This window comes from Xyrauchen texanus, chromosome 33 (assembly GCF_025860055.1).
Source record: "Xyrauchen texanus isolate HMW12.3.18 chromosome 33, RBS_HiC_50CHRs, whole genome shotgun sequence".
In the NCBI taxonomy this organism is placed as follows: Eukaryota; Metazoa; Chordata; class Actinopteri; order Cypriniformes; family Catostomidae; genus Xyrauchen; species Xyrauchen texanus.
In genome coordinates, this window is record NC_068308.1 from 12,310,673 (window position 1) to 12,322,971 (window position 12,299).

The following is a 12,299-nucleotide window of genomic DNA, read 5'->3' on the forward strand; positions in this document are numbered from 1 at the left end:
GAAAGACATCAAAGGGATATCTCCGGATAGAAGTTTCATAGAAACACAAGGGTGGTCTCGTTTCACTCGGGGCAGCAAACAGCCAATCATGAATCACCTCAACACTTCCTAGCCCCTCCCTAGCAACCATTGTCGAGCACCTTAGCAACCAAAATCCATAGAGGATATCTTCCATTCTGAATGTCACAGAGGCATGGGAGTTGGTTTATATCATTCATACTGACAAGCAGCCGTTGGAGATTAATGATTGGCAGCTGCCAAGCCACTCCCTAGCAACTAAACAGAGTACCCTAGCAACCCTTTAGCAGTAACTATATCTCTGCACCAGAAAATCAGAGAAACTTCTGGGTTGATTTATTTCAATCAGGATGGCAAGGACACTTCATTAGTATCACTAAGGTAACTGCCTAGCAACCAGATGGGGTTACCCTAGCAACCGAGTAACAAATCACATATCTCTGCATCAGAAAAGCGTAGAGACTTCGGGTTGACTTATTTCAATCAGGATGGCAAGGACACTTGATTACTATCACTATGATTACTGCCTAGCAACCAGATGGGGTTACCCTAGCAACCGAGTAACAAATCACATATCTCTGCACCAGAAAATAGTACTGACTTCGGGTTGATTTATTTCACTCAGGATGGCAAGGACACTTCATTACTATCACTATGGTAACTGCCTAGCAACCAGATGGGGTTACCCTAGCAACCGAGTAACAAATCACATATCTCTGCATCAGAAAAGCGTAGAGACTTCGGGTTGACTTATTTCAATCAGGATGGCAAGGACACTTGATTACTATCACTATGATTACTGCCTAGCAACCACATGGGGTTACCCTAGCAACCGAGTAACAAATCACATATCTCTGCACCAGAAAATAGTACTGACTTCGGGTTGATTTATTTCACTCAGGATGGCAAGGACACTTGATTACTATCACTATGGTAACTGCCTAGCAACCAGATGGGGTTACCCTAGCAACCGAGAAACACATCACATATCTCGGCACCAGAAAAGAGTACAGACTTCCAGGTTGATTTATTTCAACCAGGATGGCAAGGACACTTCATTAGTATCAATATGGTAACTGCCTAGCAACCACATGGGGTTACCCTAGCAACCGAGTAACAAATCACATATCTCTGCATCAGAAAAGCGTAGATACTTCTGGGTTGACTTATTTCAATCAGGATGGCAAGGACACTTGATTACTATCACTATGGTAACTGCCTAGCAACCAGATGGGGTTACCCTAGCAACCAAATAACAAATCACATATCTCTGCATCAGAAAAGCGTAGAGACTTCGGGTTGACTTATTTCAATCAGGATGGCAAGGACACTTGATTACTATCACTATGATTACTGCCTAGCAACCAGATGGGGTTACCCTAGCAACCGAGTAACAAATCACATATCTCTGCACCACAAAATAGTACTGACTTCGGGTTGATTTATTTCACTCAGGATGGCAAGGACACTTGATTACTATCACTATGGTAACTGCCTAGCAACCAGATGGGGTTACCCTAGCAACCGAGAAACACATCACATATCTCGGCACCAGAAAAGAGTACAGACTTCCAGGTTGATTTATTTCAACCAGGATGGCAAGGACACTTCATTAGTATCAATATGGTAACTGCCTAGCAACCACATGGGGTTACCCTAGCAACCGAGTAACAAATCACATATCTCTGCATCAGAAAAGCGTACATACTTCTGGGTTGACTTATTTCAATCAGGATGGCAAGGACACTTGATTACTATCACTATGGTAACTGCCTAGCAACCAGATGGGGTTACCCTAGCAACCGAGTAACAAATCACATATCTCTGCACCAGAAAATAGTACTGACTTCGGGATGATTTATTTCACTCAGGATCGCAAGGACACTTGATTACTATCACTATGGTAACTGCCTAGCAACCAGATGGGGTTACCCTAGCAACCGAGAAACAAATCACAGATCTCGGCACCAGAAAAGAGTACAGACTTCGGGTTGATTTATTTCAACCAGGATGGCAAGAACACTTCATTAGTATCAATATGGTAACTGCCTAGCAACCAGATGGGGTTACCCTAGCAACCAATTAACAAATCACATATCTCTGCATCAGAAAAGCGTAGAGACTTCTGGGTTGGTTTATTTCACTCAGGATGGCAAGGACACTTCATAAGTATCACTATGGTAACTTCCTAGCAACAAGGAGGGGTTACCCTAGCAACCAAATAACAAATCACATATCTCTGGATCAGAACATCGTAGAGACTTCCTGGTTGACTGATTTTACTCTGGATAGCAAGGAGACTTGATAAGTATCACTATGGTAACTGCCTAGCAACCACATGGGGTTACCCTAGCAACCGAGTAACAAATCACATATCTCTGCACCAGAAAATAGTACAGACTTCGGGTTGACTTATTTCAATAAGGATGGCAAGGAGACTTCATTACTATCACTATGGTAACTGCCTAGCAACCAGATGGGTTTACCCTAGCAACCGAGTAACAAATCACATATCTCTGCATCAGAAAAACGTAGAGACTTCTGGGTTGATTTATTTATGACCATAATTTTTGTTCTTTTCAAGCATGCTATTTCACGAGTTTTGCCACGGCAAGCACCACTCACATTTTCTTCAGGAAATGTACCTATCTAGTTATATTATTACACTTTTAAGCTGCCAGCTACCTTTTGCTATGTTGTCATTGTGTCTTTTAACATTAGCATTACTGGCTAAATTGTTTTATTTAGGATTTACATTTGGAAGTTTGGCATGGCCGGATGTTGATCATGTGTGAAACCAGCAAAAAACAAATTGCCAAGCAGCTTCTTTTTAATGCTGCACTTCATACTTTGGGAAAGTGAACTTAAAAAGAAACGTGCCGCTAAAATGATATCCTCGTCCATTGGGAATATTCAGTGTAGCTGTGTTCGCAGCACTGCCCACACAGAGGTCACTACCAAACCAAGCAACTTCCATAAATCAATGCGGCTACTTTGCCTGTCAAAATTCATCAAACTTGAACTCCATGCAAAATCTGCAAGAAGAAATTCTTCGCCACCAGATGGTTCGCCATCAGGGAAATTCACAATTGCGCAGACTCGCATTGTAATGACTGTATTTCGCCTGTGGTGATTTTTTTTGTGCAAAGGGTAAATGTGACTGTGGAGCGGAGGGGGGCGGGGCCGGGTCGGAATATCACGCGCCCGGTCCCCAATCGGCCTGATGAGGTGCGCGAGGGATAAAGGCGGCCAGTGACGATGGTTCGAGGGAGAGAGAATTACGGGCATGTCCGTCATGTTTATGTTTGTGCTTTTGGTTTTGAGTTTAATTAAATTATAATTTATATTGACAAGCCGGTTCTCGCCTCCTCCTTGCCCATCCTTAACTGTGTTACAGTGACCACTCCTTAAGGTGCTGTAAGTGATTATTTTTATGAAATGGCATGCAGAAAATACCTCTTACATGTCAGAGGTATCTGAAATCACTGAAATAGATGCCATGAAATAGCACACCTGTCTTTGTAAGAGCTCTAGGCTGGGTAAACAGAGGGGGTAACGGATCGGTTGATCATTGTTTAGTCTATCAGAAGATTTCTGCCTAACAATCATCGTGCGCATTCACAGGGCAGCCCATATATGCTTGCATAAATGCCGATACAGTGTCTTGCTCCCGTTAAATGCTCATGGTCAGATGTAAAATGCTACCCCTCCATCTGCTCCAACACAATGGTTTCTAGTGTGTCTCTGTGTGTGTGCGATAGTGCTGCACTATTAATCATATCGCAATCGCAATTAGCTTTATTCATTTTGATTAAAAATGTTCAGATTTTGCCCCTGTTGTTAATAATGTGATATTATTAATTGTTCTCAAAATTCATTTTATAATATTACATAACATTTTTTTGGTTTAGTCACATAACCTAAAATGTGTTTCATCAAGTAACAAATAAATGAACTGGATTAATTTATTTATGTCAAAATGTTTATTTAATAGGCCTGAATCAATCTGAATACATTAGGTTTCACCACTGAAAGCCATATTGAATGGTCAGATCAGATAGAAATAGCTCCTTAAGGCAATAACTGCACATTTTCACTTTTTAAAGTGTAGGCTTAATTATTGTATTTCTTCTTTCTTGTTAACATTGAAAGAGGATAGTGAGACAGAGGGACAATGTTACAAATGAGCTACTGTAGTGTATTAGGAGAACCCAAGAGCATAAAGAGCTTCTGTTTTGGTAATAAATACACCACTTCAAATCTTCAAAAATGTGTTTTTAAGAGACACACAAGGACCCATATTGTGCCTCCTTAATTTTAAAATGATGCATGTATCTAAAAAGCTGTTAATGGTAAAAACAACAAAACCAAATGCATTTTGAGACCTAGACAGCATTTTAAGCCTAAAGCCTTGCTCCAATGCTTCAAATTATACTCTAGATCCACAGTGAGCATCATTTGTGTCTCATTAATGGTGGCTTTCGGCCTTTTGTAACATCAAATGCAATTAGCTGATTACATGAGGTGAGAACAGTCTGTATGCACAGATATGCAATCACAGCATTCACTAATGACTCATGTTTTTCTGTTAGATGAAAAGGTTTCACTGCATGTGTGTTTTGGTTGGAGTCAGGCTGTAATGTGTCATATTTGCATTTGTGATTCAGATGGAATTTATTTTTGAAATGACGTTTGAGTTGCAATTATTATGCCCGACATTTTAGTGTACTGAAAGAGGCCTGTTAGTTTTTTTTTCTTCTAATGTAGCAGTGCCTAGTGTGTGGATCGGGCATTATAGAATAACATGTGTTTTGGTGTGTGCCTCAAGAAACCCATTGAAATGAACAAGACTTAAATATGTGATACATTTGTAACATTATGTATGTATACAATTTAAAGGAATTTAATATTTCAGTGGCCGTTCTGAGCAGTGCGTGATCATACTCTCCTCATTGTATTCATTTTCTTTTTATGTTGGATGGGATGCCAGCAGAACTTGATCCACCAACTGTTATATTACTCAGAAATTTGGCAAAAAAGTTGTAAATCCACAATGAAAGTGCACCAGGCTGCACAAGTTATGATATTCAATAAACAAATGAGGACAAACAAATACAGGAATTACAGACAGTCCTATCCGGATGGGATTTGATTTCTCAGCGTACCCCTGAGTTAACTGAAGAACAGTAGGTAATTTCATTGCAATTTTTACTGAGGTTGCGTGTGAAAAACAGCCATGTTGAATTCAGATGGGATTAAACAAGCATTTGCAAAACCTCCTGAGAGTAAACTGATCCTGTCCAAACAGGGTTTATGCCTCTATTTGTCATAAGGGTAGATCAGGTGACGAAAAGTTAGTTCCCCCAAATTGGATGAAGGAATATGACATTTCAATCAATTACAACTACAAAAACATGTCTACTTAGCCATTTGTCCAGTTTTTATTTTCTTTGGTCCACAAAAAAGGAATAAAAGACCTTTAAATAATTGGTAACTTGTGTGAGCATTGAACAGTATTTTATGTGCAGGCTCATGCACTTCAGCTGTATTTTTTTTAATGAAAATGCCATTTATCACATGCTTTTTCATCCAAGGCAACATGAAATAGACTAGAATTGCAGAGACAGTCCACCTGAAGCAGCTTTAGATTTAGTGCCTTGTTCAAGGACACACCAGTGACATTTATTTCAGAATCGCCAAGAATGAAATCTGCGAATGTAATATATGTGTTTGCACAAGACTACCACTACCAAAGTGTCTGCAGCCTTGGTACTTGCGAGGTTAGGTGTGAAGATTGGTTTTGTGCCACTAGTGTCACCAAACTAAATAGCAAAAATAATGACTCTGAACTCTCACTCTATCTTTCATGGGTAGACGAAGCATATAGTCTTACGAGCAAATGTTGCCATGTCGGGCTAGTCTGGACGCTCAAACAAACATAGCAAGTTTAAATAGCATCACAGAGCCAGTGTTCATGGTTTTTGCAGTAATCAAGCTTTAATGGCATATAGTCTCTGAAAATAAAGCTAGGATAGGAAAGTATATTTACATTGGAAATAAATACCCATACCCATATCCAGTGCTGAAAAAACACCTTACATCAGTTTAAGGTGGTATGCTGGTCTTTGCTAATCTAGCTGGTCCCCCAGCCAGACCAGCTGAAGCGTGCCCCAAACCCCTCTAAACCCACCCAAACAGACCAGCTTAGCTAGGCTACCAGATAATCACATTAGGCTGGTTTAAGACTTTTTTTTTTTACATTTACATTTAGTCATTTAGCAGACGCTCGTATTAAAAGTGACTTACAAATGAGGAACACAGCAAGCAATTTGTCACACAAAAGTCAACAATATCTGCAGTCTTGCACTGCCATGTTCTCAAAGTGGCTGGAATAGTATAGAAGCTATTGTTGAAGAAAGAGACAGACAAAACAAATTCTATATATAAATGTTGTAAAATTTTATGTATGTGCATTGTGCATTTAGTGTGGACTAAAGCTGCTTCAGGTGCTCTTGGAACTGGTTTTTGAATGTTGTGTTGGTTTCAGCAGAACGTCAGAAGGTTTGAATCTCATTCCACCAGTGAGCAACAGAGTGAATGATCGTGAAATAGATTTGTGCCTCTATGCGACGGAACCCCAGTTCGCACTCATTCATTTACCACAGAGAGAGAGAGTTGGGACATAGACCTGGAGGAATGAATTGAAGTAAGAGGTGCTGTTCCACAGGCTGTGCTGAAGGAAAGAGCCTTGAATTTGATGCGGTCAGCTACAGGGAACCATTGGAATGAAATCAAAATGAGGTGACATAAACCCCTCATATGGCTGATTGAAGACCAGATGTGCTGCTATGTTCTGGACCATCTGCAGTGCTTTAATCATGCTTGCTAGAAGTCTGGTCAACAAACCATTACAGTAGTCCAGTCTTGAGATGACCAGAGCTTGGACCAGGAGCTGTGCAGCATATTCCGACAGGAAATGTCTGATTTTCCTTATGTAGTAAAGAGAATACCTGCAAGACTGTGTAGTTGAATATCGGTCCAAACTTTTTTTTTGTTGAATGGACTGGGAACATAGTGCTTTATGGAGGTCTAAGTTTGAAGGGGTCATGTCATTAGGAATCAAAGTTTTCTAGTACAATGTTTATTGTACTATAAAAACAGAAATTAACTTTCAGAACTCAAAATTTCATCTCTAGTCCAAAAAACTAAAACGACTCATTCTCTACTTCTGCAACTTCTCTACGTGATTTGGGGGCCTTCAATTATGCATGACTGCCTCCACAGCATGAGATCAATGCCCCCTTTACATCATCACCTCTTTGATCTGCCCACTGGTGCCAGTCAGAGTGAATGATTAGGAGAAAGATGGACAAGTACAGCCATTGCTACACACCCAGAGAGACCATTGCTGTAGTTGTTATTTAACTAACTAAAGAGATTGCATTGTCAAAGAAGATATTAAAACGTTTAGCCATTCCTAGCTGTGAAAATGTAGCATGTCTGTATAGCTTTCTGAAGGACGATAAAGTTAGGATAGAGTGGCTGAAGTTTATTTTGAATAAAGTTCCTGATGGTGTCAATGTAGGATTCTTTTTGTTTGGCACATTTCTCTAAGGATTTTATTAACAACTATTACGAAACTTATATCGGAAAATGGAGTAGTGCGATCAGGACTCCAACATGGAGCGGATCATGCATATTGCAAGTAAAAGAAAAACACATCAATTAACTATTGATGTGAGATAAAATAATTGTATTATGTAAGCAGAATATATAACACAGAGTGCAATGAAAGACAATGATGTTGTACAAGCTAATGGCTGCCCTCTCATATGTCTTATATTAGCTAGGATGTCCCATATTTTGGCTGAAATAAACACATTGGGATGCTCTTATCCCCTATTTAAGCAGTAAAACTGTCGAGGGCGATCTTCTTCCCCCTGTTGACTGGCGAAATGTCCTGACTCCCCACCTGGCTGTAGTGTTTACGTATAACTCCTGGTCCATGTTTTCTGTTTAACGTCAGACTGTGATGTAAGCACGTAGGATTACGGGATATGGAAGAAGTGTTAATATATAGTAAACCGCATGTTCGAGAACAACTCTTCCTGTGTATGTGTGTTTTCGTTCATTAAACAAAGCAAGACACTACACTGGCGATCACCTCCTAATACACAGAATGTGTATTGAAGCAGGTACACAGAGGCAAACACCCGTGTCAACTGTCCATTACAGCTGGATACAGATTTATAAACTGTTCACATTCACAGTCTGTGTTACTCTGGACTAGTTTGACTGTTCTCAGCTTTATATAGCATTATTGTATCACCAAATCATATATGCATAATGATATAATTATTTGGGAGCAACAGTATGCAGACTTTCTTCAAGGTTCGATTTTTATTTCAGTCGGATTGTAGTAGTTCGATTGCATGCTTCACATAAATTGGGACATTTACTCTAGCTATTTAAGTCAGGACCATTTCAGTCAAATGAATACATGACTTGAATGAATACTTTTATTAACTTTTAATTTTTTTTTAAGTAATCTGTTACTGAGGTGTTGACAATATGGTTCTATTCTGTTACCACCACTTTTAGGTTAGGGTGGTACGTTTTACTCATTAAAACCTCCATCTAAAATTCACTTTAAAAACCTTCACTCACTTGTGGCACCCCCACTGGACATTTCACTGGGAAACTGCAGCCAAATGTGCAATAAGGCCGGTCTTTTCATTTTCCAAACATTTTTCTACGCTCACATCATTTTCATGAAACCAGGCCGTTAATTGTGGTGTAGAATCGACATCAGATTGTAACGCTTATTTAGTGCCATTAACGTGCATCATTGTTGCTATCTTGGTAAGCGTAAAGAAAATTCTGAAAAATATGCTTATGTACTGAGTACTTGTACTTAAACGTATGGCTCTTTTTGCTAAAAGTGTTTGGGTTATGAAAGGGCTAACAAAACTTGGTGTGATGTTCCTACAAAAGAACATTGTGTTTAGGATAAAGATCTCCATTCACTCTCCAACTTTGAGGGAGGGTCTCTGATTTCATGCCTACATACACCAGTACTGTTTATCACTACATATGCAAACCACATAAATGTCTGCAATGTAGATCATGTGAAACACACACATCTGAAATTAATTTACTATAGATATACAACTAAAGTGATGCTGATAAACGAGGGCCGAGTAATGTGTTCTAATTTTCTGACGAGTAATGCTTTATTATCTTCAGTCACGTTGGTGGCATTGGTGTGATGTATTTAATTGTATCAGAAACAGTCTGTCATTTCTTAGCTTGAAAATGACATAAGCAGACAAGCAACATCCTTCAACAAGGCAACGTGAGCAGATCGTCTTTCTCACTGTCTGGGGTTTTCATTAGTCATCTTAGAGAGAGAGAGAGAGAGAGAGAGAGAGAGAGAGAATGTGATATGGAGTGCAGGAATAGGCAGTCACTTAGTTTGTATGCTAATGGTCCTTGTATATATGCACATAACCAAACAGGAAGCTCTTTAGACATGTGGCGGAGTGTTAATGACAATGTTATTGGGTAATATAAAAGCTTGAAATTCTGTGTGCTGCGTGCACTGAGGCTATTACAAGCATTACACTTCCAATTTATCCAGTCTAAACAAGCTCTGGATATTTTGGGAGAGTTGTATTATTATTTTTTCCTCTGTACTGTTTTGCCTGTTTCTGAATTAGATTACATGGGGAGAAAGCAATAATCCTTCTTGGTGCATTACACATAATGGGCTTTGGGTAGTCTTATTCTCTTCAAAGACATTAGGTTGCATGTGTGTATTTTTGGAGTTTTTTCCGATGCAGGTTTTAATTTCAATTTATAGACAAAAATTGGAATTATGCCAAGAACATCGATTTTTCAGTGTTTTTGATATACGTTTTGCTGTCAGCATTGCATTTCACACCCATTTTCCTATTGAATAAAGGATGCTATAGAAACTGGGAAGGTCATTGCTCCTTTCCAACCACACGATCTCTACTTTTCCATTTCTAAATCTCAAGGTTTGAATTTCTAAGCTAAAACTCTTTTTTTTCTGCAGGTGTTTGTTTAGCCCCCTCTGTCCGCTGCCACCATGTTTAGAAACCGCTTGAAGATGCTGCTGGCGGGGGGCAAGACCAACAAGAAGAGCCGCAACAGCAGCGGTCAGTATGACCTTTCATTTTTAACGTCTCAGTGACATGTATGTCCACTAAACATGAACTGGTCAAAGCAGATGTGTATACGTACAGTGGTGAGAGAAAAAGTATGTGAACCCATTGGAATTAGCTTGTTCTCTTACGAGAGGTTCTCTCGTATTGCGTAAGCTAGCTTACGCTACGGGAAAGATTCATCTTTTCTGAGATATTGAAGCCAAAAAATTATCCTTAATTTTTGTATCCATTGTCAACGCAGTGCGGCAGCTGCAGACCTTGAGCGAGCTAGCTAGCGAGCTCATAGGTTGCTCTGCGGCAACTGCTGCAGCCTATAGACGAGCTTAGGCGAACTCGCATCCAATGAGAGGCGTCCGGCGCTCACTGCATCAAAGCCCGCCAAAATGGGCGTGACTAGAGTGCATATAAGCGTAGTTCGTAGGCTGGAACCCTGATTTTCATCTCTTCAGCGAAGCTCTCCGCATCGCTGACCTGGAAGCCGCGTCGCCGTTCGAGGGGCATCTAGCAAGCGTGGACAGCGCTAGAAGAAGCCGGCCGTCTTAGCCACCTTCAGCCATCCTGCGAGCTCGCCATCCGACGGCGTATCCTTTTATTCAGCAAGCTAGTTCTCACGAACTATTCACAAAAGTACTGGCGTCTTTTTCAAGATGCCTCGCTCCACTTGCGCCTCATGTCGCGCCCTTCTCAGCACAGGAGACCGCCACATCATCTGCGCTCTCTGCCTGGGACTGGGGCATGCAGAGCTCGCCCTCACTGAGGGCGGATCGCGATTTCTGCGAGGAGCTACCGATGTCGACCCTGCGGGCTCGACTCGAAGCGATCAAAGCAGAAACCGCCAGCGCCGCCTTACCCTCAGCAGCGCAGGAAGAAGCGCCCGCTCACAAAGGCTGCGGAAACTGTGGTTGAAGCGACTGCCTCGCCGAACCTCTCCCTCGAGCATCGCTTTCACCCTCCCGCCCCGGGACGGCGCAGTTGCCGCCGGCGGCCGCACTGCTGCCATCTCGGATGGCAAGCAGAGGATAAGGGCCGCTGTTCCATCATGGCTTCGGACAGCGAGGTGGACAGGCTCCCAAGCCTCCTCCTCAGCCCAGGAATCCAGCAGGACCAGCGCCGGGTCGAAGGGAGTTAACACGCCTCCTCACACAGGCCGTCGACCGCCTCGGGCTCGAGTGGTCACCGCCCCTGAGCAGGCACCCAACAGACTCGGCGGCTGCTTTCTTCAAAGCCATCACCGCTCTACACCCGCGGCCGGGCGCTCCCTTCCTGCCGGAATTACATACGGAGCTTGCAAAGTCGTGGAGCAGCTCCTTTTTCAGCCAGGACCCGTTCACACGTCTCCACCTCTCTCGCGTCGGTGGGCGGCGCCACTGAGAGGCTACTCCTCCATCCCCGGTCGAGGACTTCGGTAGCAGCACACCTTTGTCCGCCCTCCGCGAGATGGCGTTCCAAGCCTGTGCTCCCGTCTAAGGCCTGCAGAGCGACTTCCGCCTATGTTGGCTGCGCCTATTCCACCGCCGGCCAAGCCGCATCTGCTCTGCACTCAATGGCCGTTTTACAGATCCTACAAGCAGACCTTCTTCGGAGTGGGATGAGAAAGGCAGGCACCCAGAGGCTGTTACTGATCTCGGCGCGACAGACCTGCGCCCTTCACGCTACCAAAGCTGCAGCCCAAGCTCTAGGGAAGTGCATGGCCTCGCTGACTGTGACCGAGAGACACTTATGGCTAACACTAGCCGACATGGGAGAAGCAGAGCGCTCCACGTTCCTCAACGCACCGCTCTCTCCAACCGGTCTCTTCGGCTCCGCGGTGAGTGGCATTGTTGACCGCTTCTCAGAAGTCCAGAAAGCCACCCAAGCCATGAACCTCTTCCTGCCGCGTCGCGCTAAGCTCCTCTGCAGGCCGCTCACGTGATCAGCCTCCTGCGAGCCTCTTCACAGCGCCCAGTTCAACAATCTCAGACTTCTCAGCGTCGACAGGGCGGCCGCCCTCGTCAGCGCTCAGACAGCCGCCGCAGACCGCCGCCCCAGCGGGCCTCGATCTAAGGTAGCGCTGAAACCCGAGCAGCCGAAGTCTTCCTAACTGTGTTGAAC

General features: G+C 42.8%; 1 protein-coding gene across 4 annotated transcripts in view; it reads left to right on the plus strand.

Annotated features, from left to right (window-relative positions):
- The window catches only part of LOC127626970 (protein TANC2-like), a 248,763-nt gene that overhangs the window by 85,991 nt on the left and 150,473 nt on the right, over positions 1-12,299 (plus strand). For all 4 annotated transcript variants that reach the window (XM_052103139.1, XM_052103140.1, XM_052103141.1 and 1 more), the window contains exon 2: positions 10,097-10,199. In XM_052103139.1, the coding sequence (XP_051959099.1) occupies positions 10,130-10,199 (70 nt within the window). In that variant the 5' untranslated portion in view covers positions 10,097-10,129. The remainder of the gene's footprint in view (positions 1-10,096; positions 10,200-12,299) is intronic.